Source organism: Taudactylus pleione, unplaced genomic scaffold (genome assembly GCF_031769625.1).
Source record: "Taudactylus pleione unplaced genomic scaffold, aTauple2 ptg000089l, whole genome shotgun sequence".
NCBI lineage: Eukaryota > Metazoa > Chordata > Amphibia > Anura > Myobatrachidae > Taudactylus > Taudactylus pleione.
Window position 1 is genome coordinate 11195175 of NW_028284491.1, and position 24826 is coordinate 11220000.

General features: G+C 42.1%; 2 protein-coding genes across 4 annotated transcripts in view; one reads left to right on the forward strand and one right to left on the reverse strand.

Moving 5' to 3' along the window:
• LOC148527367 (pleckstrin homology domain-containing family A member 3-like) overlaps positions 1 to 1908 on the reverse strand; it is a 42947-nt gene extending 41039 nt beyond the window's left edge. Inside the window, exon 1 of the mRNA XM_088469283.1 lies at positions 1726 to 1908. Coding sequence (XP_088325409.1) covers positions 1726 to 1780 — 55 coding nt within the window. The 5' untranslated portion in view covers positions 1781 to 1908. The remainder of the gene's footprint in view (positions 1 to 1725) is intronic.
• Positions 1909 to 2146: 238 nt separating this feature from the next.
• TARBP2 (TARBP2 subunit of RISC loading complex) overlaps positions 2147 to 24826 on the forward strand; it is a 58619-nt gene continuing 35939 nt past the window's right edge. For 2 of the 3 annotated variants that reach the window (XM_088469175.1, XM_088469176.1), the window contains exons 1-4: positions 2149 to 2314; positions 6489 to 6658; positions 12631 to 12733; positions 24602 to 24700. In XM_088469175.1, coding sequence (XP_088325301.1) covers positions 2265 to 2314; positions 6489 to 6658; positions 12631 to 12733; positions 24602 to 24700 — 422 coding nt within the window. In that variant the 5' untranslated portion in view covers positions 2149 to 2264. Of the gene's footprint in view, positions 2315 to 6488; positions 6659 to 12630; positions 12734 to 24601; positions 24701 to 24826 lie in introns of all 3 variants that reach the window. The other variant, XM_088469174.1, reaches the window with a different exon arrangement.

A 24826-nucleotide genomic window follows, 5' to 3' on the forward strand; every position in this document is an offset into this window, starting at 1 on the left:
AAAATAATAGTGTAAAATAAAAGAAATAAATAATTATGTGACCTGCTGGAGCACAGCAGATTGTGACCAGCTCCGACGGCACATTTTCTAAACTGAGGGCTGGTGGGGCATAGAGTGGGAGGAGCTTCACACTTCTAAATTTTAAAGTGCAAGCTCCAGCTATCCACGCCTCTATACCCCAGCGTAAGCACCTCCAGTGTCCCCTAGTGGATGAAAGAGAAAGCAGGCGTGTCATACTGTTTGGACACGGTTTAATGGGCGTCCATAATTTAGCCTGTGCGATCACCTCAGCAGCACAAGAGACAAGTCAGAATAGCCGCAAGTGGTCAATGTTCCCAATGTGTACACTGGTCTGTGTGTGCGCTTGCAAGGGAGAAGGCAGCAGTGGGCGCTTCTATGCACAGATAAGGTTGTGGCTGCATGTATTAGCACCTGCGTTCTATCGGGACTCTCAGATGCAATTACGATCCAAGCTGAATCAGGCCCTTTATTATTCTAGGTTTGATATTCATAAGGAATTACATATTTCAAACATTATATACATTTGGAATGAGCTATTTGGTAAATGCATACATATATTGATCTCAATTAATTAATATTTATCATAATAAATATTTATCGGATTTAAGATCAACTAATCACATGTGCATAACCTGATTACGACTGGATTTTAGATTTAACTATTCATATTATGGTAAACTACTAGGTATAATTATAGCACATGGTAATACAGATTATTAAGCTGCATTGTACATTATACCAAAGCAGCTCTTTTGTCCAATGTAAGCCTTTAAGCCTACTCTGTGCTGAATAAAGCTGGGTACACGCCTACGCGATCACTCTTTCGATGAGATGGTTCAATTCACTTCACTCCCGATCGGAAGTCCTGGCCACAGTGCCGATACGCGTATACACGCCTATACAATTATGCTTGCGACCTTGGATCCCCGACTGCGAAAATACCTAAAGAAAATGCTTGCACCACACATAGAGGCAGCCCTGCTGCTGATAGAATCACAGGAACGGTGGAGGTGTATACACACACTGCACTTCTGGTCCAATCTCAGCGGAATCGTATGAATATTAAACTGCACATAAGATGCGATGCTGCTATTCCACCAGTTTTCTTCAGACAACACTTGATGGAAGGTGCGCACACACTCTCGCGATATCGCATGTACGGGTCAAAATAGAAAGAATGGCCCAACGATTATATAGATGTGTACCCAGATGAACTGATCCATAATAACCAATATGTAATTATGCTCCTAGCCAGCTAGGCAGGGACAGGCAATAACTTATCAGTTCCTTGTCATATTCTAGATCATCATCATCTTCTCATTTATTAATGAGATACCAAAATAAACACAAATTATTTGTGAGGAAGTCAACAACAAAAACCTGCAAACAGTGATATTATTACAGGGAAGCGATCACTATTTATTTTTAGAGATGTGATTTAATTGTGATGATGGGCTTGTGTGAGATGGAAATTGTATATAACCAATATTGCCATGCATGCATTAGTTAGAAGAGAGCTTGTGGTGCCTTGTATATAAAAGATAATAAACATACATATTTATTTATTTTTTTATCCTGTGGTCCTAAAACACTCCAGGAGACGCTAGTGTTTATTTGGGGTTCAACCCAGCATGAGAGCCCTGCCAGCAGCTATGATTAGCCAGCACATAAATAGCACACTCATGTATGGCACAGCAGCAGTACCTGTCAGGTAGTTGGTCCATTTCAGCAGGGAACCCTCCATGTCCAGCAGCCTCATTGCCAGGCGATACCTGCAGCTCGCTCTGCACCTGCTGCAGCCTCAGGACTCATCCAACAGTCATCTGCATCAGCCAATCGGAGGCAAGGAGCGTGGCCAATCATAACTAGTTACACCCCTAGCAGGGAAGATATGAGGCGTGGTCAAAAGGAGACACTTGGCCAATCCCGGGTGAATAATATGGAGGCACGTGGAATGGTGGGCGTGGTTTGTACACCGTAATCACCTCGCTTTAGAGACAGTAACCTGTGTGAGGGTTTATGGGTTTGTAGAGCCAGAGCGCTCCTGCTGACACTTGATATGATTGGCTGAGCTGTGAGAGGGTGGGATGCCGGGAAATGTAGTCTGGGAAGTAGAGGACGTCACGTAAAGTGTGGTGTAGGGACTAAACCTCCCGGCATGCCGTGGGCTCTGGAGCTATGACCTCCCACGGCCTTACTTCCCGCCCCGGCCATTGTTGCTGGAGAGCGGAGAGCAGGAGGGAATGAGTGAGACCGAGGACTGTGGGAACCAGACGTGCTCCGGGTGCCCCAGGTAGTAGCTGCAGTCTCCCCCCGGGTTGCCCTTCCCGTTATCTGTACAGCGAGCAGCGTGATGGTGCTGGGTGTGAGTTCTGTGTGTCACCGCGCGCCGCCCCTCCTCCTTCTATGTCATGTACATGGTCATGCAGTGACAGCAGGCTGTGTTATTGTATTATCCTGGCTGCACAGTGACAATTACTTATCACTATCATCCATACTCTCTGTATACACAGGCTGCTGTATACGGGTCCTGCACCCTCCATTCATACTACCTGCCCCCAGTATTCATGCGATGTGTAGTGACAGGCTTTATAATCCCTCCACTAACTTCTACTATATGCAGAGCAGCGCTGCAGGCTCTATAATGGTCCGGCTCACAGACACCCATGCTCATACTATGTACAATGACAGGCAGTATGCATAATGCTTATGCTCTCATATGTGTAATGAAAGGCTTCATGATGAAACACAACACCCCATCCCCCTTCACACACTCATACTATGCAACGACACTGTGTAATGCTCCCCAACTCATACCTATGTGCAACGCTAGACTGTGTAATGCTCCCCAACTCATACTATGTGCAACGGCACTGTGTAATGCTCCCCAACTCATACTATGTGCAACGGCACTGTGTAATGCTCCCCAACTCATACTATGTGCAACGGCACTGTGTAATGCTCCCCAACTCATACTATGTGCAACGACACTGTGTAATGCTCCCCAACTCATACTATGTGCAACAACATTGTGTAATGCTCCCCAACTCATACTATGTGCAACAACATTGTGTAATGCTCCCCCACTCATACTACGTGCAACGGCACTGTGTAATGCTCCCCAACTCATACTATGTGCAACGGCACTGTGTAATGCTCCCCAACTCATACTATGTGCAACGGCACTGTGTAATGCTCCCCAACTCATACTATGTGCAATGACACTGTGTAATGCTCCCCAACTCATACTATGTGCAACGACACTGTGTAATGCTCCCCAACTCATACTATGTGCAACAACATTGTGTAATGCTCCCCAACTCATACTATGTGCAACAACATTGTGTAATGCTCCCCAACTCATACTATGTGCAACAACATTGTGTAATGCTCCCCCACTCATACTATGTGCAACGGCACTGTGTAATGCTCCCCAACTCATACTATGTGCAACGGCACTGTGTAATGCTCCCCAACTCATACTATGTGCAACAACACTGTGTAATGCTCCCCAATTCATACTATGTGCAACAACACTGTAATGCTCCCCAACTCATACTATGTGCAACAAACCTGTAATGCTCCCCAACTCATACTATGTGCAACAACACTGTAATGCTCCCCAACTCATACTATGTGCAACAACACTGTAATGCTCCCCAACTCATACTATGTGCAATGACAGACTGTGCAATGCTCCCCAACTCATACTATGTGCAATGACAGACTGTACAATGCTCCCCAACTCATACTATGTGCAACAACACTGTGTAATGCTCCCCAACTCATACTATGTGCAACGACACTGTGTAATGATCCCCAACTCATACTATGTGCAACGACACTGTGTAATGCTCCCCAACTCATACTATGTGCAACAACATTGTGTAATGCTCCCCAACTCATACTATGTGCAACAACATTGTGTAATGCTCCCCAACTCATACTATGTGCAACAACACTGTAATGCTCCCCAACTCATACTATGTGCAACAACACTGTAATGCTCCCCAACTCATACTATGTGCAATGACAGACTGTGCAATGCTTCCCAACTCATACTATGTGCAATGACAGACTGTGCAATGCTCCCCAACTCATACTATGTGCAACAACACTGTGTAATGCTCCCCAACTCATACTATGTGCAACAACACTGTGTAATGTTGCACATAGTATGAGTTGGGGATCATTACACAGTGTTGTTGCACATAGTATGAGTTGGGGATCAACACTGTGTAATGCTCCCCAACTCATACTATGTGCAACGACAGACTGTGTAATGCTCCCCAACTCATACTATGTGCAACGACAGACTGTGTAATGCTCCCCAACTCATACTATGTGCAACGACAGACTGTGTAATGCTCCCCAACTCATACTATGTGCAACGACAGACTGTGTAATGCTCCCCAACTCATACTATGTGCAACGACAGACTGTGTAATGCTCCCCAACTCATACTATGTGCAACGACAGACTGTGTAATGCTCCCCAACTCATACTATGTGCAACGACAGACTGTGTAATGCTCCCCAACTCATACTATGTGCAACGACAGACTGTGTAATGCTCCCCAACTCATACTATGTGCAACGACAGACTGTGTAATGCTCCCCAACTCATACTATGTGCAAGGACAGACAGCTTAATGCTCCCCAACTCATGCTATGTGCAGCGATAGACTGTGTAATGCTCCCCAACTCATACTATGTGCAAGGACAGACAGCTTAATGCTCCCCAACTCATGCTATGTGCAGCGATAGACTGTGTAATGCTCCCCAACTCATACTATGTGCAACGACAGACAGTACGAGTTGGGTAGCATTACACAGTCTGTAAGTTGCACATAGTATGAGTTGGGAGCATTAGAGTCTGTAGTTGCACATAGTATGAGTTGGGGAGCATTACACAGACTAGCATTACACAGTCTGTAGTTGCACATAGTATGAGTTGGGGAGCATTACAGTCTGTCGTTGCACATAGTATGAGTTGGGGAGCATTACAGTCTGTCGTTGCACATAGTATGAGTTGGGGAGCATTGCACATAATGAGTTGGGAAACATTACACAATGTGCAACGACAGACAGTATGAGTTGGGGAGCATTACACAGTCTGTAGTTGCACATAGTATGAGTTGGGGAGCATTACACAGTCTGTAGTTGCACATAGTATGAGTTGGGGAGCATTACACAGTCTGTCGTTGCACATAGTATGAGTTGGGGAGCATTACACAGTCTGTAGTTGCACATAGTATGAGTTGGGGAGCATTACACAGTCTGCCATTGCATATAGTATGAGTTGGGGAGCATTACACAGTCTGTCGTGTGACGGGGGGTTGGTCTGGTGAACGCAGGCGTTCCAGTGCTTTCAACGCCATTGCAAGGGCAGCATAAATTATCCACTGCGATGGCATACGCAGCCTGAGGTCTCATAGCGTGTGTGGTTTTTAGCAATTTCTGAGTAAGGTCAGGGCTTGTGCAAGCGTGCGTGAGGCTGCGATTGTACCGATGGTTTTGCAGTCTTGTTAAACATTACGGATGTGTGCTGAGTAAAGTGGGCGTCCTTATGTAGTGCTGCGAGGGAATAGCGATCACAATGTATTAGCATGCTATCGCAGTTGAACTGTGTGCGTAATCACTATTGGATACGCAGTTGCGTGCGGTAGTGAATCAGCCCCTAAGTATGTTGTGTAATTGTACAGTTCAAAAATGCTTATCTTGCACAAAAATAAAATGTACGTCTAACATAAAATGAATCCCAATATGTGCAATGATAGGCTGCAATGTGTCTTATTATTTACAAGCTGGTACTGTATTGAGAACCCTCGTTGTGCACGCCACACATTTTTAATGTATAAAATTTATGCTGTGGTTCCTAAACTTGGTCCTATCCTAACAGTTCAGGTTTCAAGGTTATCCATGTATGAGCACAGGTCACTTTAGTCATTTTGATGTAGACATTTATGCCCAACCATGTATATCCTTAAACCTAGGCTGATAGGACAGAGGTTGGAAACAAGTTTAAATGAGCACAGGCTGCAGACATGGAATACACTTGAACAATTTATTTCCCGCTTTCATGTAGGCCTACATGACTTCAGTACAAATTGGCAAATGCAATAAAAGTTGCAGTGTGTACTAACTCACTTATACTTTTTGCAGCAGCCTACGGCATTGAGCATTGTTCCCCATCAATATATATGTAATATTGCCATTGGTGCTCAACTACAGTTTACTTCCTACAGTCCTCTCAGTATCATTAAATTGTGCTCTCTGTTGCCTTTTATTATATAGAGTAACAGGCTTCATTATGTTATTACCAGTCAATGCATGCTCAAAAGCCATGACCTTATTGTACTCTATACATCAATGCACATTATATTTAATGCGGATTCCCCTTCATCTTCTGTATCCATTATCCCAAGCACTGTACTATGTTCATTTTATTTTTCTTTGTTTGTGCAGTGTAGAGCAGATGCTGGCGTTGAGTCCTGGGAAGACCCCTATCAGCTTACTTCAGGAGTATGGCACTCGGGTAGGAAAGACCCCTGTATATGACCTACTCAAAGCTGAGGGACAAGCTCATCAACCCAACTTTACCTTTCGTGTATCTGTTGGAGACATCAACTGCACTGGTCAGTTCCTTGAATCATCCATCCTGTGTTAAAGGTGAAATGTTCTGTACCACTGGCCAATTGTCTGGGCTGTGGAAGTGGTTTCAAGCCTTTTTTTTTTTTTTGTTTCTTTTCAAGCTTTAATAACAAGATCATATAGTCTACCCAACTGTTCCTCTTTACAGCCTGTTGTGTAAAAGAGTCATGGAGTTGTCTATTATTATTTTGTATTACATTATTGCAATTGCATTGACCTGGTTAAATAGCGGTTTGCTATTTTCAATCACAAAAATCATTACAGTAACTCTAAATGAATCCCTTTTTATTTATATAGGATGTGAACACTTTACAGTATATTTAGAGTTACATAGTCCTTTTCAGAGTTGCAATTGTTTGCAGCCTTAAATATATAAATATTTGACCAAACAAATGTAATGTATTCTATGTATGAGGAGTCATTCTAAGTGGGAAGAGCAGGTTCAATAAAACCATTGTTGCCTTATTCTCTGTTCTTTACCTATAAAGAAGAAAACATTTAGCGCACACAATTGCATGCAAGTTGGCGGCAATCACACTGGCACTGCGCATGCAGAACTAAATGCGGATATTCATGCTGAGTTCCATGCATCTATGTTATGTATTGTCCCTCTAGAGCATATATATATTTATATATATATATATATATATATATATATATATATATATATATATATATATATATATATAATTATTCGAGTGTCCGGTGCAGGCCATGCCCCTCCGTGTGATGTCAAAAGGAGACGGGGCCACAATCGCCAATGATTACAGCACTTCCCAGAGCATCTTGAGGATGCTCCGGGGAGCTGTAAGGGCAGTGGTGTGACCGTCTGAAGCTTCCGAAGGACACTGCTGCATAGATTCTGGATGCAGGGTGCCATTCTAGGCACCCTGCTAGCCAGATGAGGCTAGCAGAAAAAAAACAGAGGGCCAGACCAAATGATTCTGAGGGCCTTATACGGCCCCCGGGCCTGAGGTTCCCCATCCCTGCTCTAGAGCAAGAGATCTGTCTGAAATGAGACCGACTTCTGCGAACATACAACTTGGCATAGCCCACAAATCAGTCTGTATGCCCCAATACACCCTCAGTAACTGTAGCCATTGTATGCTGCTACCAGGCAGTTACGCCTCTGACAAGCACAAGTGAAGTTGGGACGGAGATGAGTAAGAGTGCATTGGTTGTAGCATGCACAATATAGAACTGCGCAAAATCCGCCCACATGCATCTCTGTAAATATTAGCATAAAAGTAGCTTGTCAGTTCTTAATGTGAGGAAAATAAAGGGTAACGCAGACAGTCAGCCCCTCTATACTGGATAGAAGTGTAACTTCTCCAAGTGGTTCATATGCATCTTTTGCCTATATTTACTCCTTTTTTAGATTTTTGTACATAATACAAGAATCATGGCTGGAGTGCCAAAAACACATATCACCCCCTTATTAATTGTGTAATATAATGATTAAACCCATTCTAGTGTTCTTGACCTGTGCAACATTTCTAGTAGTGCTAATGACTAGCCACAACATTATTTGATGTAATATTTACACTTATGTATTATAATTCTGTTTTACCGTAAATGCTAATTTTTGTTTGGTTGCTACGAGTTACAGTTCACTTCACCATGCTAGTAAGGGTACTGTAGTACATTTGTCTGCAGTCACAGAACCTCAAACTAGAAATCAATATATCAGTATGAAATATCCCAGGAATTAGGTAGCGGATGCACCTAAATAATGACTGCTAATGCCTAATTTGTAATGGGTACACATCTAGTTCCTAGAAGTGATTGCCTGGCTTCTGGATTCTATATTATTTTGCTCACTCGTGCACAATGGCAAACACATCGTCTGTACTCCCTGTACTAAGTTCAAAGAAAAAGGGTTTATCAGAACAGAAAAGGCGCAATCAAAAAAAAAAATATATATATAGCAGCTCCAAAGACTCCACCTTGTCTTGCCCAAATACAAGAAATAATGTAAACAATTAAAGAAATTAGGTGTTATCAGAGCGCTTAGAAAACATTGATATACTCAATATAAATCCTTTAGACTTGTCACTTTCTTAAGGTGTGTCTTCTTCAAAATACACGCTTACATGAAAGACAACAAAGGGACAAAAGAACACACATGTGTAGAAATGTTTCAAATAAGGAGGGTTCATATATGTCTTTCACATATAGATCTTGCACGTAATAAGTTCTCTATATGGAAGGTCTTAAAGAAGATAGATCCTTTAAAATGTAATAACGTACCACACTCACATAAAGTTAGTGTGGTGGAAATCTTAGAACGGTATCTTTCAATCACAGCACACAATGTTTCATAATCAGGGGGGTAACACATACCCTACTCACTTCAAACAGAGTAGGGAAAAATATATAAAAGGTATCTTTTTCCAATAGGTGGTCAACACGTACCAAAACTCACATTCAATAAATGTAAATGAAGCACATCAAGGTTTCTTTGTGTGGAGAAGGTTCCTCCAATATATATCCAAAGTCAATCAGCCAGAAATAATCTTTTCATATTTAATCGTATAAATTCATATAAAAACATACAGGATTCAAAAATTCAATATATAAAACTTCAAGATAAAATAAATAAATAGGCACACAGTCCAGGTAGGGGAAAAAGGAAAGCACAATCCCCAGGTATAGTTGTTTTTCAAAAAAAGGGGTTCCAATGGAGACTTTCCAGAATAATCTCCAGAGTTATATACCCCAAATACCTTACTTGAAGTGTGACATTCCACTGCCCCCCAAATCCTCTTAGTTGTGCTGTATACCTCTCATAACCAACGCGTTTCGATTCAAAATCTTTATCAAGGTCTAATGAGAGGTGTACATTAACTGGCTATTTATAGTATACACTGTCTGTGACACTCCGGTCACATGATCAAACCGGATATGGCGCTTTTTTTTTATCCAAAGTCATTGGGAGAGCTCTGAAACTCCCCAAACAGCCCGAAAAAAGAAAATCCCTGATGTCTGAGCTCCGACGCCAACTCTGGGGAAAGTAGTTTGGCGCGTGTCTCACAGGAATCTACTATACTCTCCGCATGGTTGGCCGGAAGTGCGTCACTCCGGAAGTTCCGGTTTGCGTTCCACACTCCTGGAACGCAATCATCGCGTTGATGGCTATCACCTTCCTCTCACCCATAAATTCCGGACTGCGTTCCATATTAATGGTACGCAAATACCAAAGTTTCATCAAGGAATCATAAATCGAGTGCCGATTCAATACTAATATATATCCCAATTTAGTACTCAAGGATATAAGTGAATATGAGTGCATATATAATCAAACAGTGAAATTTCATAAAATGCAATAGTGTATAAAAATGACTGGTTATAACAAAACCCAAATATGACAATAGATCTAAGATTACACATATCATAATCTAATATATATAATATAATGAAATGTGTGCATATATGAATGCACAATAAGTCCATTCTCACACATATACAGAGCATATATGCATATCAATATTCATCTAAAGTGCACAAAAATTAAGATAAAAACAAAGTACATGATAAAAAACATTAATTTAAGAACCATTTCAATTCAAAATCGGCTTTCAAACCCCCCGGTATTAATGTACCTATTAAAAATCCACCTCATTTCTGCTCTAGCGAGGTTACCTTCTAAATCCCTATCCTTCCAACTGCACTTTATATTCTGGATTCCAATAAATCTTATTAATTCCTTATTTGAACATCTATGGGATGTCTTAAAATGACTAGATAAAGTATGTGTATCTAGGCCCTTTATGTTCCGTAAATGTTCAGACAATGTAGTCTTTAGGGCTCTCGATGTTCGCCCCACATAAAATAGACCACATCTACACTCAATCAAATACACCACATTTGTCGTGTGGCATGTAATGAAGTCATTAATTTTATACTCTTTTCCTTTTACTGCAAAATTAGTCGTTTTCATATTTGATGATGGAATAGTCTTACAGGCCACACACAATCCACATCTATGGAATCCTTTTGTGCGGATGGGGTTAGAATTCTTAGATGGTAAATTACTTCTCACCAAAGTATCTTTTAGATTGGGTGCTTTCCGATATATGAACATTGGAATGGAAGTAATCGTATCTTTCAAAACCGGATCTTTTAATAAGATCCCCCAGTGTTTCTTAATTATTTTTTCTATTTTCCTATATTCTGCATTAAAAGCCCACTCAATATTTTTTTGTTGTTTTTTTATATCTTTCCTTAAAACAATATTCCTATCCATCAATAAAACTTCTTCTTCTGCTTCCTTAACTGATTTCAATTCATAACCCTTTTTAATAAATCTCTCACTCATATTTGAAATCTGTGTTTTTAAATGTCCTCCTTCACTGCAGTTCCTCTTTAATCTTAAAAATTGGCCTTTAGGAATACCCTTCAGCCAATTAGGATGATGGTTACTAGTGTAGGGAATATAACTATTTGAGTCGGTAGGTTTTGTATAGCCCTTCGTGTGTATCGTCTTATCTTTCAAGTATACAGTAAGGTCCAGAAAATGTACCTGCGACCTACTAATGTCAAACGTTAGACGTATATTTCTATTATTATCGTTGAGTTTTTCACAGAAATCTTTCAAATCTGAAACCGTACCTCTCCATACAAACATGATATCATCCCTGTACTAAGTGACCGAAGAATAGGAAATATTAAGGTGCAGTTATGGGCAACACACTCTTAAGGGCCACATGCAGCCATCCACACCTTAACCTGCAGCCTCCAGCTCCTTCATGTAGTCTTGTCTGATTTGTTTGTTATAGCTTGTAACACTCGGAAATGTTACAGTATATATAATATACCAAGAGGCTAAATAAATTTGTTATGATGGATCAGCTGGAGCAAGAATTGGTCCTGGCATTCTTTGTGTGCATGTGCAAAAGAGTGTGGCTACACATGGGGGCATGGTCAAACATCATTGGGGGGGGGGTGTCGTGAGTCACAGGGGTGTTACCTCATGGCACTCTCCAGTCTCAGAATGCCAGTGGAGCTTCCGGACAGGATCATCAGGCCATCGACACTTCTAGCATGTGCCAGCTGGCCAGTATGCCCCTGGTGATAGGTCTGTTATAATGGCCGTGCTGCTAGTTGTGACAGTAATAGGTCCTGTGCTGGCGTTGTGCTCATATTTGTTGCAGGGTATTTTGTAGGGTTATGGGACATTAGGCCAGCTCACCCCCGTCTTGTCTGTTAATGCATTGCTAGTCCTATGTTTAAATAGTTTCCCTTCATTGTAGTAGAAAATGATGGAGATGGTATGAGGCGGTATATGTCTACAGTGACTTTAGTTATTCATTTGATTATGCAACTGGACATGGGTACCCATCACTATCGCAGATGTGCCCAAAATGCTGGGGATTAGCAATGTAGAGCAGTTAATCCCATCTGAAGAGACTGTTAAGGTGCCCAAAAAGCCTGGCACAATGTGGTTAGGGCATCCAAAAACCTGACTCTGGGAGGGAATTCCGCAATACGGCGCTCTCACCCAGCGGCACAGACAGTTGAATAGCTCCCTTCACATTAGATGGGGCTAAACAATTTAATTCCCCCCTTAGAGCCTTTGGAGATCTGATTCTAATCCTGACACTGGTTGAGAACCTGCTGTTATTTTTATAAAATAAAGTCTTTCATACAATGATGGTTTAAATGTAATTGATAGTTGTAAATATATTCTCATGTGACTGCATTTTCATGTGTATTTGCTCTAGTAATCTTGACGTGTTTGTTCAGGGATATCCTGTTCTCCTGAATACTGGATTAATCCTAGACTCTGTTATATAATGTCCTTTGAGGCCACAAATTTGTCAGTGTTTTTGGACAGAGGCTTAGTGAGTGTATAAAGTGACGTCTCGGAGGTGACATGTTGTCTCAGGTAAGGGTACATATCCAGAACTCTGGGCAACTTTAGCTGTTTGTTCCTAATGTTCCTCCTTTCCTCTAGGTCAAGGACCCAGCAAGAAGGCAGCAAAGCACAAGGCAGCAGAAGTAGCCCTTTCCCTAGTCAAGGGAGAGGATATGTTTGGGGCAATTTGTGAGGAAACCAGGTAAGAATTCTCTGCAGTATGTGGAAGACACTGATTAGAGTGGTTTGAATTTCATGCAATGTAACAATGTGAATGTGATTATAGTTTGTCTCTGTTTATACTGTCTTTTGCACTTTCATGTGTTCCATTTCTGAGATGTCACACACTGGCTCCCTGGTCCTCTTATCTGTGTAATGTTTTATTCTGCGAACAAGTCTTTGTTTGCTGCCCATTCTTTCTATTAAACACAGGGCACTGATTAAAGATGAGGGACATTTCCCTGCATCAAATTTGGCCTTAAGTGTTTCCAGGCCTAACACAACCACATAATGAGCTGCCTGTTGTCTTCCTAGCTCTGTTCATTCTACAAATCATAGTTATACACAAAATGGTGAGACAAATGCGGATTTTAAAGATTTTACTTCTAGAACTTCACACCTAGGTGAAGACGGCCTGTTCAGCTGCTGAACCAGTTCTGCTGGAAAGTGTTGGTGCTATTTCTGTAGATTATGTCCGTTTGTCCCCGTGTACAATTTGGGTGATTTCAGCTAAGATATTGTTGGTGATATGGAATTCATCAACTTTTTACTTCACCGTTGGAGTACTTCATAAACATGTGACATGCCTTTTCTAATATCCTTGTATCCTTTTCCTCAACACTCAGTCAAACCCTGGGAGCTGTGTGCTACTTTTCTTTCTTCTGCAGGGTCCATAGAGGGTCCACAGGGATACCATGGGGAAATGTGGTTGAAGTGATCCAGGCACCAAACAGCTAAGCTTTCAGCTTCCAGGTTGCCTCTGGTCCTCCTCCACATATACCCCACCCCTGGCCACAGGCACTCAGTTTTTTTATGCTGCTGCTCCATCTAACTATGCCGTAACACCAGTAACCGGACTGGTGATTTCGGCACGCACCAGCAGAGTTGGGCTAGCGGCGATGCTGGGACGCAGTACTGTTGGCCGGGTACACGGAGATGCATGTAAGGCACTCGCGGGAAACTGAGTGGAGATCTGCCGGAGGTTGCTGTAGTGGGGCGACCGGTGTGTCTGCTCCCCCACTAAGACCACCTGGGCATGATTGTCTGGCGCCCGGGAAGGTAGTAGCCGTGGTGCTACAGTATACCAGCGCACCAGGGATTAATGCAGCATAGGGGAGGAAGGCTCTCCCTGGCAGCCCTTCCCCCCAGCCCAGACTGCGATCCATCCAAGGTTTTCCCGCATCTGGGTTGCTCCTCCTACCCTCCTCTTTATATGAGACTCCCAGTGACCACTTGTCAGTGTTCTGCAGGAGCTGCTGGTCTCAGAAGGTTTTGGGCCTAGTCTCCCTGTATACCTCTCCTCAAAGGCCAGGTTATACAGTGCTCAATCCTACCAAACCTTGTGTTTTTAAGTAGTTGATTCGGAGCCCATTGCAAATATTTTGTATGCATTGTATGTGACTTATGCTAGCTCTGCTGTGTTGTTACTGCCTTTATTTTTTGTACGGTCAGTTATAACTATCACTACTATTTCTCCTCAACCCTTTGCTACAGGTGTGTGGGGAATTTTTTTTCTCTCTCAATTGTACTTCACATTTAATTGATACTTGTGAAGGTAGTCACATTTACACTTATTTATTATGTCTAAAAGTAAGGGTAAACAGGAGGCTGAGCCCCCGGTGCTGGTTTCATGTAAAAGTTGTGTGGCGGGTTTGTCCCCTCAAGAGTTTATACAGGATGATTTGTGTGCTATTTTTTTTATAAAGAACCACCTCACCAGTCCAGTTTACCAGCTCCTGTACAGGAGCCATCTTTGGTGTCCTCCTTGTCTCAGGTTATGATGCAGCTAGTGGACTGTTTGTCTGCTCCCACACCGCCTCCCATAATGGGGTACCCATAGCAGTTCCAGCCTGCTATGTTTGCCCCCCCATACATCCCTGCTGGATGAATGTTTATGCCCTCTTAAGTCAGAGTACGCTCAGTCAGCTGCTGCGTTTCAACAAATGTTGCAGGCAAACAGACCAAGTGGACAGTATCATCTTGTCAGTCCGTCCAGCTTGTAGATTCTGAGGCATCATCAAAGGAATCAATGATGCGCAGTGTTCTTCTTCAGGATTTATCTCGGGAGAGGAGGACCATCCTTCTACAGTGTCACTCTTTGGTGAGGGCGGTCAAATTAATCCTAAATACAGAGGATGTTGAGCCAGCTCCCAGCCTTAAGGCTCCAGTGTTTCAGCTTTTACCACCTTCTGGTGTTTAGTTTCCTAAGTTTGAGCAGCTCACTGAACTTATAGGAGAAGCAGGGAGTACTCCTGATAAACAGTTCCATGTTACAGAAAGATTAGCATCTTTGTATCCTTTCCCACCTACCGAATGTACTAAGTGAGAAGTCCCTCTTACTGTGGATGCTCATGTGACACATTTAGTCAGGAGCGCTACGTTGCCTATACCGTCCGCATCTTCCCTTAAGGATCCCACAGATAGAAGGCTTGAAACCTGTCTTAAATAATTTTCATTGTCTGAAGCTGTTACACGGCCGGCTATGGCTGCGACCTGGGTATCCAAGGCTGTTGAAAAATGGACGGGGGCATTGGAAGACTGTATCAAATGCTACCAGAGAACAGCTGACATATATCTCCCACATACGGGAAGTGGCCTCCTATTTGGGAGAAGCTGCAATAGATGCTGGACTTCTGGCTTCTAAAGCATCGGCAGCTTCCGCTGTTGCTCATAGAGCACTTTGGTTAAGGTCCTGGAAAGCAGATGCGGGATCCAAAAAGGCTTTGGATCTCTGCCTTTTTTTGGAAACATACTATTTGGAGCAGATTTGGATAAGAGAGTGGCTACTATGGCAGCCTCAAGATCTGTAGGTCTGCCATCAACAACTACATCAAAGCCTAGACAGTCCTCTTTTCAGTCCTTTCGTCCTCAGGGAAGAGCAAAAGGACAGCCTTTCTCCCGACCGTCTAGTTCTCGCAGGATCACCAAGTCGCAAACGAAGAGGTCTTGGGCGGACGACAAACTCTCCGCCTGATGTTGCGGGCCTCCTGGGGGACTCCAGGGTGGTAGGCCGACTTCTTAATTTTACAGATCCCTGGGTCCAAGCAGTGGTGTCACAGGGGTATGCCCTCACCTTCCAGAGGCTCCTCCCCAGAAGTTTTTTTGTACAACTCCCCCATCAGATTCTATCAAGGCCTTGGCCCTCCAGGAGGCCATTTACTCCCTGTTGCAGGCAGGGTGATGATCCCAGTTCCTGTGGTTCAAAAGGAAAGGGTTATTATACCAATCTGTTTATGTTTCAGAAACCAAATGGGTCTCATCGCCCTATTCTAAGGGCAGTATTCAATTTGAGGTGAAAAGTCATTTTCGCCATTTCAATTATCCCCGTATTCAATTACATTGACTTTTCACCGGTGCGAAAAGTCAATGTAAAAAACGCGGATAATTTTTCTCCAGCCTTTAGCTGGTGAAAAAAAGTGCAGAAATGGGGTTTAGGGGTGCAGGGTTAGGAAAAAAAATAGCCTGCACCCTTGGAAATGCCCCCTAAAAACAATCTGTGTTTAAAAAAATGGATACCCCAATTTTTTTAAAATTTTGGGGTTAAAAAAATAAATAAATGTGGGAACACATCCTAAAGTACCGAAATAGATTCCAGAAGGCTTCGGAAGTATGCAGCAGGTATTTTCTTCATTGCGGCGAGTAGCGGCAGGTACATTTCTTTAAGAATTTTTAAACTTAAAAATATGCTTGCACCCATTTCCATGTACCCCAAATTTGATGGGCATAGTTATTTTTACCCCCAAAAATTGCTAAATGCTCACCTACTTTAAAGCCGCATTTATGTACCTGCTGCGGCTATTTAATAACCCTACTTTCCTTCTGCATGCAAAACGGGGGTACTCCATAGTGATCCCACATGTCTGGACAGCTTTAGGGGGGTGCCTGGATAATTTCCTGATCAAAGTTTCGCCGGGTACCGTTTTCGCGTCCTTTTAAATTGACTATGGGGAATATTGGGCACTTGCGCGATACTTTTCCACCTGGAAAACAGCCGAAAAGTCTGGACTTTTCGCCTCAAATTGAATACGGGCCTAAATCTGAAAACCCTCAACAAGTTTATCTGTGTACCCAAGTTCCGTATGGAGACTCTTCGGTCAATTTATTCTGACAATGGAACCTGGGGATTTTATGGCTTCCCTGGCTTCAGGATGCGTATCTGCATGTGCCTATTATGCCATCCCACCAACAATTTCCACGGTTTGCTGTCCTGCAACATCATTACCAATTTCAGGCACTGCCCTTTTGTCTATCAATGGCCCCTCGGGTCGTCCCCAAAATAATGGCAGTTATGACGGCCCACCTCACACGTCAGGGAGTTAGAATACTGCCATACTTAGATGACCTTCTGATATTGGCACAGTCACCAGCTGTGTTAAAACACCATCTCCAACTGACCATTGCCTGCCTATAGACACACGCCTGGATCATCAATTAGAAGTCCTCCCTTTCTCCAATACAGCGGATGGTACATCTGGGGGGGCACTACTGGATTCTGTGTTTCTGCCAGGGGACAAGATTTTGGCCCTATTATTGCGAGTGCGCAAATTGCTCCGCAAGTGAAGGGTATCCATTCTATCAGCGATGCAGGTACTGGGTCAATGGTATCCACCTTCAACATGGTGGAATATGCTCAGTTCCACTACAGGCCTCTGCAACAATTGATTCTCCCGGTGGAATGGCCAGTATCATCTAATACGGTCCCAGAGGATCCTTCTCACTCTGGAGGTTTGGCTCTTTCGTGGTGGCTACAAAAGTCTCATCTGTACAAAGGACGCCCATTCTGGATTCCAAATTGGGTGCTCCTCACCACGGATGCCAGTCTTCGCGGATGGGGGATACCTTTCAGGGAAGATGGACAAATCGAGAAAATCACCTGCCCATAAACATCCTGGAGCTTCGTGCTGTATAGAGCGCTCATCCTGGCACAGGACCTTCTCCAAGGCAGGCCGGTCCAGATCCAGCCTGACAATGCAACAACAGTAGCCTATCTCAATCATCAGGGTGGCACGCAAAGTCGGGCAGCCATGAGGGAAGTGGCAAACATTCTGATCTGGGCAGAATGTCCTCTTCTAGCTATCTTGGCAATATTCATCCCGGGAGTCCTCAACTGGAAGGCGGACTTCCTAAGTCGTCAGGACATACACGCCGGAGAGTGGGCTCTCCACCCTGGAGTCTTTCAACTCCTGGTGAGTGAGGTGAAACTTGAAGCTGGCGTACCTCTTTCCAGTATATTGGAAAAACTGTGAGAAAACTGAGTACCCGTATTAATGAACACTTGTGTAATATTAAGAACGGGAAGGAGGACCACAGTATACTGGCACATTTTAAATCTATGCATAATAGTGACCCATCCCTGATCCAATTTGTAGGCATTAAGAAGATGGAGATTCCATGGAGAGGAGGAAATCTGAACGACACTCTACTGAGGGAAGAGGCGAAGGTCATTTATTATTATCACCGAATGGCCTGAATATAGTCTACAAACTACATCTTTTTTTAAGAAATTAATATGAGAATTTGTCCTCTGGGAAGCTATATAACATTTTGTAGAAGATACCCATTTGTGTAATTTTTCCTTCCAGTAGTAGTAATATGAATTTTAATCATTTTTATTAAATTTTTATTATTCTATTGCCCATATGATAAATTAGGAACACTGCTATATATATAAAAATACAAAAAACACTAATCCACGGCACTCACCATTCCTAGATTTGGGGTGCGACATGGTATGTGACCACATTGTTTAAATATAAATCACAGGGGCTCTGCACTCAACATAACAATAAACTGTTCGGTTTTGGTTCATGAATTGATCAATGCATTTAAGCTTGCAGCCCCCGTCACGGGACCCCACTTTACTGCAAGTCCCTACTCTATTGCTCAGAATTATAACATGGACATAGCCATCACATTAGTGTTAAACTCAGGATATGCTATCAAGGTGTAAAGCTCACAGCAACTATAAAAATGAATCAAAATAAACAAAAAGCACTAATCATTTTTGTGATCACATTTTCTCATGCACCCCTTTTAACTTGTTTAGTCTAACTTGTGTCAGCTGTTTTCCTAGGTGCTTTGCAACAGGTGTGCTTGGTAACTGTCTCACGTTTAAAAGCAAAGTTGCTGTGTAGGATATCCTGAGTTTAACACTAATGTGATGGCTATTACCATGTTATAATTCTGAGCAATAGAGTAGGGACTTGCAGTAAAGTGGGGTCCCGTGACGGGGTCTGCAAGCTTAAATGCATTGATCAATTCATGAACCAAAACCCCACTGTTTATTATGTTTAGTATTATTATTATTATTATTGTTATTATGGTGAGTGAGTTCAGAGCTCCTGTGATTTATATATATATATATTTTCTCCTTAAACCTCCCCTAGAAGGGATACTTTTTAATATTTATTCACTATTAGCTATTTAGATTTAGACCATGTTAATTATTAATTAAGAATTTATTAATTAGTGGCACAAATCCGCTAGATCCTTCATATGTTATGTGTTAGGAGGACCTACGAGGTATACCATCTGGGATCTAAAGGCTTTCATATAAACATAATAACCTTAGGATAACTTGGGGACTAAGTACATCAAAGTGAGTCTGATTCCAATTGCAAGTGATATTGTGCGAGCCGCCGGGCTTAAAAGGGAATGAGGAGAGGAAATCGAGTATCTGCACTATGCTGAAGAAGCCTGCAAGGCAAAACTAGTTGATTGTGGAACAGCCGATCACACGCTGTTGAAACTTAGCGTGGTTGAGTCTGCCGGCAGACATGGGAACATGCTACCCATCACCCCAGCCTGAACGGGACACAGAACAAGACGGCCAGCGGGAGGATTATCGGGGAGAGCACCTCCTAACCAGGACCCGCCACCATAGAGCCAAACCCACGGGGTGAGTACGCCAGAGACGCATACCTGCACTTACATATTGGAAGCAAGCACTTTGTGGATTTTGATTCATGCAGGATATTGCCTTTTATAAATACTTTTGGTTCATTGGAAGTAAACATATTCCAGACATTGACTCCAGTGTTCTACAGATTTTTATTTATTATTACTAGCTGGAGTACCCAGAGTTGCCCGGGATTTTAAGAATGTTTGTTTACACATCATCCTCCAACAGACCTCTCCTTAGGCAGGCCTCACGAAGAGTGTGACAAACTTCTCCATCAACAATCCTAAGGTCTTCGAAGGAAGTAGGACCTGTAACGGTGTAAAGCAAACTTCGGAGATAGAAGCATTAAAAATTTGCCGGAAGTACAGTGTAAACACGGCCAAGAGCTTCTGTTGCTCTGATACCAGGATGACCATCTACAGCGACTCCCTGTTTTCTGTGCATAAAAACTTTTCGAGAAGCATTCCATGTGTAATATTTTGGCAGCTAATAGTACAGTAGGGTCCTTGCAAAATCATCATTTTGACACAGTTCGAAGAAAGAAGTCAATGTTGTTGTGTAATTCGGTATAGTCAGAAAGCTGAGAATGCTGGCAAAGCCTGCTAAAGCTCTCTTCGATAATAAACATTAAGATCATGATAAAACATGAGAACGCAAAACGCTTGCTCAGGGGCCCTACCCATATGCCGTGAGGCCCCACAATGAGTTTACAGCAAAAATTGTGGTGTTTAATTAAGATTGAACAGGTAAGTAATTTTGATTTTTAAATTATTATTTTTTTTTGTTTCATCCGCCGTGTTTTAATACGCTCGTATGTAAAAACGATCTTCGCTTGTAATCTGTGGATTTGTATAGAAAGACAGAAGGACAAATTGTCACTTTTATATAGTAGAGAAGAAGTTAGAAAAGAAAAAATAGTAGATAAGCTAAATCCTTTTCTAATTCCGGACCTGACTTGTAGAGGGCGAATGCTATGGAAAAATTGTGTTTTTTAATTAATTAAAAATTGACAGTAATTCATTTCGATTTCAAATTTTTTTTTTTTGAGTTGCCTCCACCGTGTTTTAATACGCTCGTATGTAAACTTTCACGATCTTGGCTTGTAAACTGTGGATTTGTATAGAAAGACAGAAGGACTACATTTTCACTTTTATATAGTAGATTATTTTTCACCTTTAAAGACTTGGTCCGTACAGATGTATGTTGTTTTGTCTATTGTGAGTTAAGTATACCGGTATTAGGAATAATTGCATTAATTTATTACAGCCTTTTTTCGCTACACTGTTTTACATAAATAAAGAATATTTCTTGACCTGAAAGTGTATACTGTATTTTTTACCTATCAATATAAGAATATACAATTTTATTAGAGCCTAAAGAATTGTCTGAAGTAAGCGCTGAGAACATACCGTGGGTTAGACCTCAGCCTCCGCCTGGCCACCCTGAGAGTACAGGTTTCTGCGCTGTCAGTTTGGTTCCAGTGAAGGATCGCTTCTCTGACGTATGTTAGAACTTTTTTTTTTTTTTTTAAGGGTGTTCTCCGAGTTCAGTCACCCTTTGTCCCATTGGCACCGTGGGACTTGTCTTTTGGTTCTCCTGGGGCTACAGGCTCCCCCATTTGAACCTCTGGACAGCGATAGCACTTTTTCCCCTCGCTATCTCCTCTGCCCTCAGAGTCTCCGATTTGGCAGCATTCTCTTGTCGCTCTCCATTTTTGATTTTTCACCAGGATAGAGCTGTCCTCCATACACGGGCGGGTTACCTTCCTAAGGTAATACAGGTTGAGTCTCCCATCCAATATTCCGAAATACATATTTTTTTTTTTTAGCATCACTGAGATAGTGAAACCTTTTGATGGTTTAATGTACACAAACTTTGTTTAAGGCACAAAAATTAAAAATATTAATTAAAATTACTTTCAGGCTTTGTGTATAAGGTGTATATGAAACATAAATGAATTTCATGTATGTACACAAACTTTGTATGAGCCACGAAATTATTGAAAATATTGTATAAATTACCTTCAGGCTGTGTGTATATAATACTTAAATCCATTCTTTGTTTAGATTTGGGTCCCATTTCCAAGATATTTCATTACCGTATGCAAATATTCCAAATACCCCTAGCCCCAAGCATTTTGGATATGGGAGACTCCACCTGTATCCAGTTTTCATGTAAATGAAGACTTTGTGGTTCCAGTCTTCAGACCTTTCTGTAGATGAAACCTTCCTGGATGTGGTTCGTGCTCTCCGTATCTATGTGGATCGTACAAACTCTTTTAGAAAATCAGATGCTCTTTTTGTGTTGTATGGGTTTCACAAACGAGGCTGGCCAGCAAACAAACAAACTCTGGCTCAATGGCTGCACATGACTATCTCTCAGGCTTTACACGCAGGCTGATCTCCCTGTTCCAAACACAGTGACGGCACATTCTACTGTGTCTGTGGGACCATCGTGGGCGTTTTCAACGTGGTGCCTCTGCTGAACAATTGTGGAAGGCGGCCACTTGGTCTTCTGTCCACACCTTTCTTAGGTGTCTTAGGTTCTATGCCTTTAACACCTATGCCTCTCAGGATACTTCCTTTGGGCAGCGGATTCTCCTTTCTGCTCAGAAGCGTCCCCACCCTTAAGGGAACTGCTTTAGGACATTCCCATGGTATCCTTGTGGACCCCCCTATGGACCCTGAATAGGAAAATAGGCATTATGGTAGACTCATCTATTAACTTTTTTGTTTCGAGGTTCACAGGGCACCCACCCTGACGCACCTGGCTTCATTGGGTAATTTTTCTCTCTGTCACGGATTCCCTCATCTTCTATGAGAGAGTTTCTGGTGTACATTGTCCTTCCTGCTCCTCTTTCCTTCTCCTGCCTTGGGCTTCTTTACAAAACTGCTTGTGGCCAGGGGTGGTGTATATGTGGAGGAGGACCGAGGCATCCTGGGAGCTGAAATCTTAACTGTTTGGTGTAGGGGTGAGCGGATTTGGTTCTACTCTGTTCCGTTCGGATTTAAAAACCGAATCTTATTGGGTATCAGCTGTCACGAGTTTTGGATAGCCAATAAGATTCGGTTTTTAAATCCGAACGGAACCGAGTAGAACCGAGTCCTCTCACCCCTAGTTTGGTGCCTGGATCACTCCAACCACATTTCACCATGGTATCCCTATGGACCTCGAAGAAAGAGAGTTAACAAAGGGAAGTCTACCATAACTCTTATTTTTTTTTTTTTTTTTTTTTTTTATCATCGGCCTTAAATAGGCCTAGATTTATCAACGAGTGATATTCTTGTTATCACTCGTTACTAATCTTAAATGTTGCTCCTACCAATCCGCTCCTTACTGTCGTTTTTCAAACACATGGCAGGTAGGAGCTAAGTGATTTCAAGAATATCACTCATTGATAAATCTGGTCCATTATATGAACATTTGTCTAGTCTACTAAATAGTGGGATTTTTTGTTGTTTTTGTTTTTTTAAATTTAATTTATAAGGAGAAAGGAATAGAACAAATAATATCGGTGAACAACCGTGAAGCCATGAATAAAGATCTAAACCGAGAAAACCAGTCAATAAGATACAAAATTTGTGCCTCTACTATTGGTAAAAAATACCATCCCCCTGTGCTACATTCCTTATAATGATGTGTCCAGGGACTCGTCAGCAGTGGTGCAGACTTGGTACACCCCCTGCTGCTTTACAATAAGTATTGCAATGTTGCTGGACATTTCTTACAAACATAGGAATCCTAACCCATCAGATGGTCCAGATTATACCCATATGTATATTTATCTACCACCTCGAAAACTGGTCGTGAGGCCATGGTTGCTGTTCTAAATCTGTTAACATTTTCTGGAAAACCTTTTATATTTACAATTGACAGTTATATTGTATTTTTCTATCCTGCAGTATTTTATTTCACCAAATATATACTAGTTTTGTTCCACTGAAGTGTCAGTCAGGTAGGATGAGTGGCAAGATGGCAGAGGAGAGATGTTCTCATGGGTCAGGCCTAGAGATGTGACGTCCTCAGCGATGCAGAACTTGTGTTGCCAGGGAAGGAGAGTGGTGGTTGTATTTAAAAAAATACTCTGGTGATCTATACTAGCGGGGAAACCAGTAAGAAGCTGTAATACAGGAGATATGCTGCTTGAGGCCTCAAAGTGTAAAGTAAGGAAGTAATGTTCAAACTGTATCACTTCAGAAGTAATAAAATAACTTGGATTAGTGCTTGCCGTGAACTAACCAAATCCTTTACCAATCACTGCTGAAGGTATAGCTGCAGGTGATTGGAGAATGGCAAATTTAGTTGCTCTTCACAAAAAAACAAAAGACTGTTAGGAAGAATATAATAGCCATATACAGTCTCAAGTCAGGAATAGCAACATTTATGGAGAAAATAAAGAACTACCTGCTTAGAAACACACAAGATGTAAGGCAGCATGGGTTTGCTGCTGGGAGATCATGTCAGATCTAGTAGATTTATTTATTTTAATCTGCTATATACCTGTGAAGTACCAAATATATAGCTCCTGATAACCTCTCACTGCTTCTTTGTTCATATTTTGAAACAAGTTGTTTAATGTATCATGCTGTGTTGGTTGTGCCTGAAAAGCATTCTGCTCATAGCAAACACGGCACTGCTGCCCCTTGTGTCACATTGGCACACAGAAAGGCCGTAGAATGCCAAGTCTAACACGACGTGGGAGCTGGTGAAGTTATTTTCAATCGGGGGGAAGAATAAACACTAATAAAACAGGCATATTTGCACAACTGGTAAATGAGTATTTACTGGACACGAATTGAGGTTTTCCGATCTGGAAATATTTTTATATTCTGTGCAAAGTAATTGATGCCCAGATTTATGTATTAGTCCAATAAAGATGAAAACATTACATTTACTAAAAGATGTTCATGAAAATTGTAATGAAGCTAAATGTTTTTCATTCATCCACAGTGTAATGTACACAGTGCAACCACCTGAAGAAATACGGATCAAGACAGAGACCTCTACTCCTCCTATTCCTCCTCCTCCTCCTCCCCCTCCATTTACCAGGTAAATCAATCTTTATATAAGAGATTTCAGGAGTAGAGCATTCAGACTGGCTGAATTGATCTGTCTGCCTTTCACTCTCGTCCATCTGCCAGGGAGCCTGATACTGTCTCAGGGTGGTGCTCACTC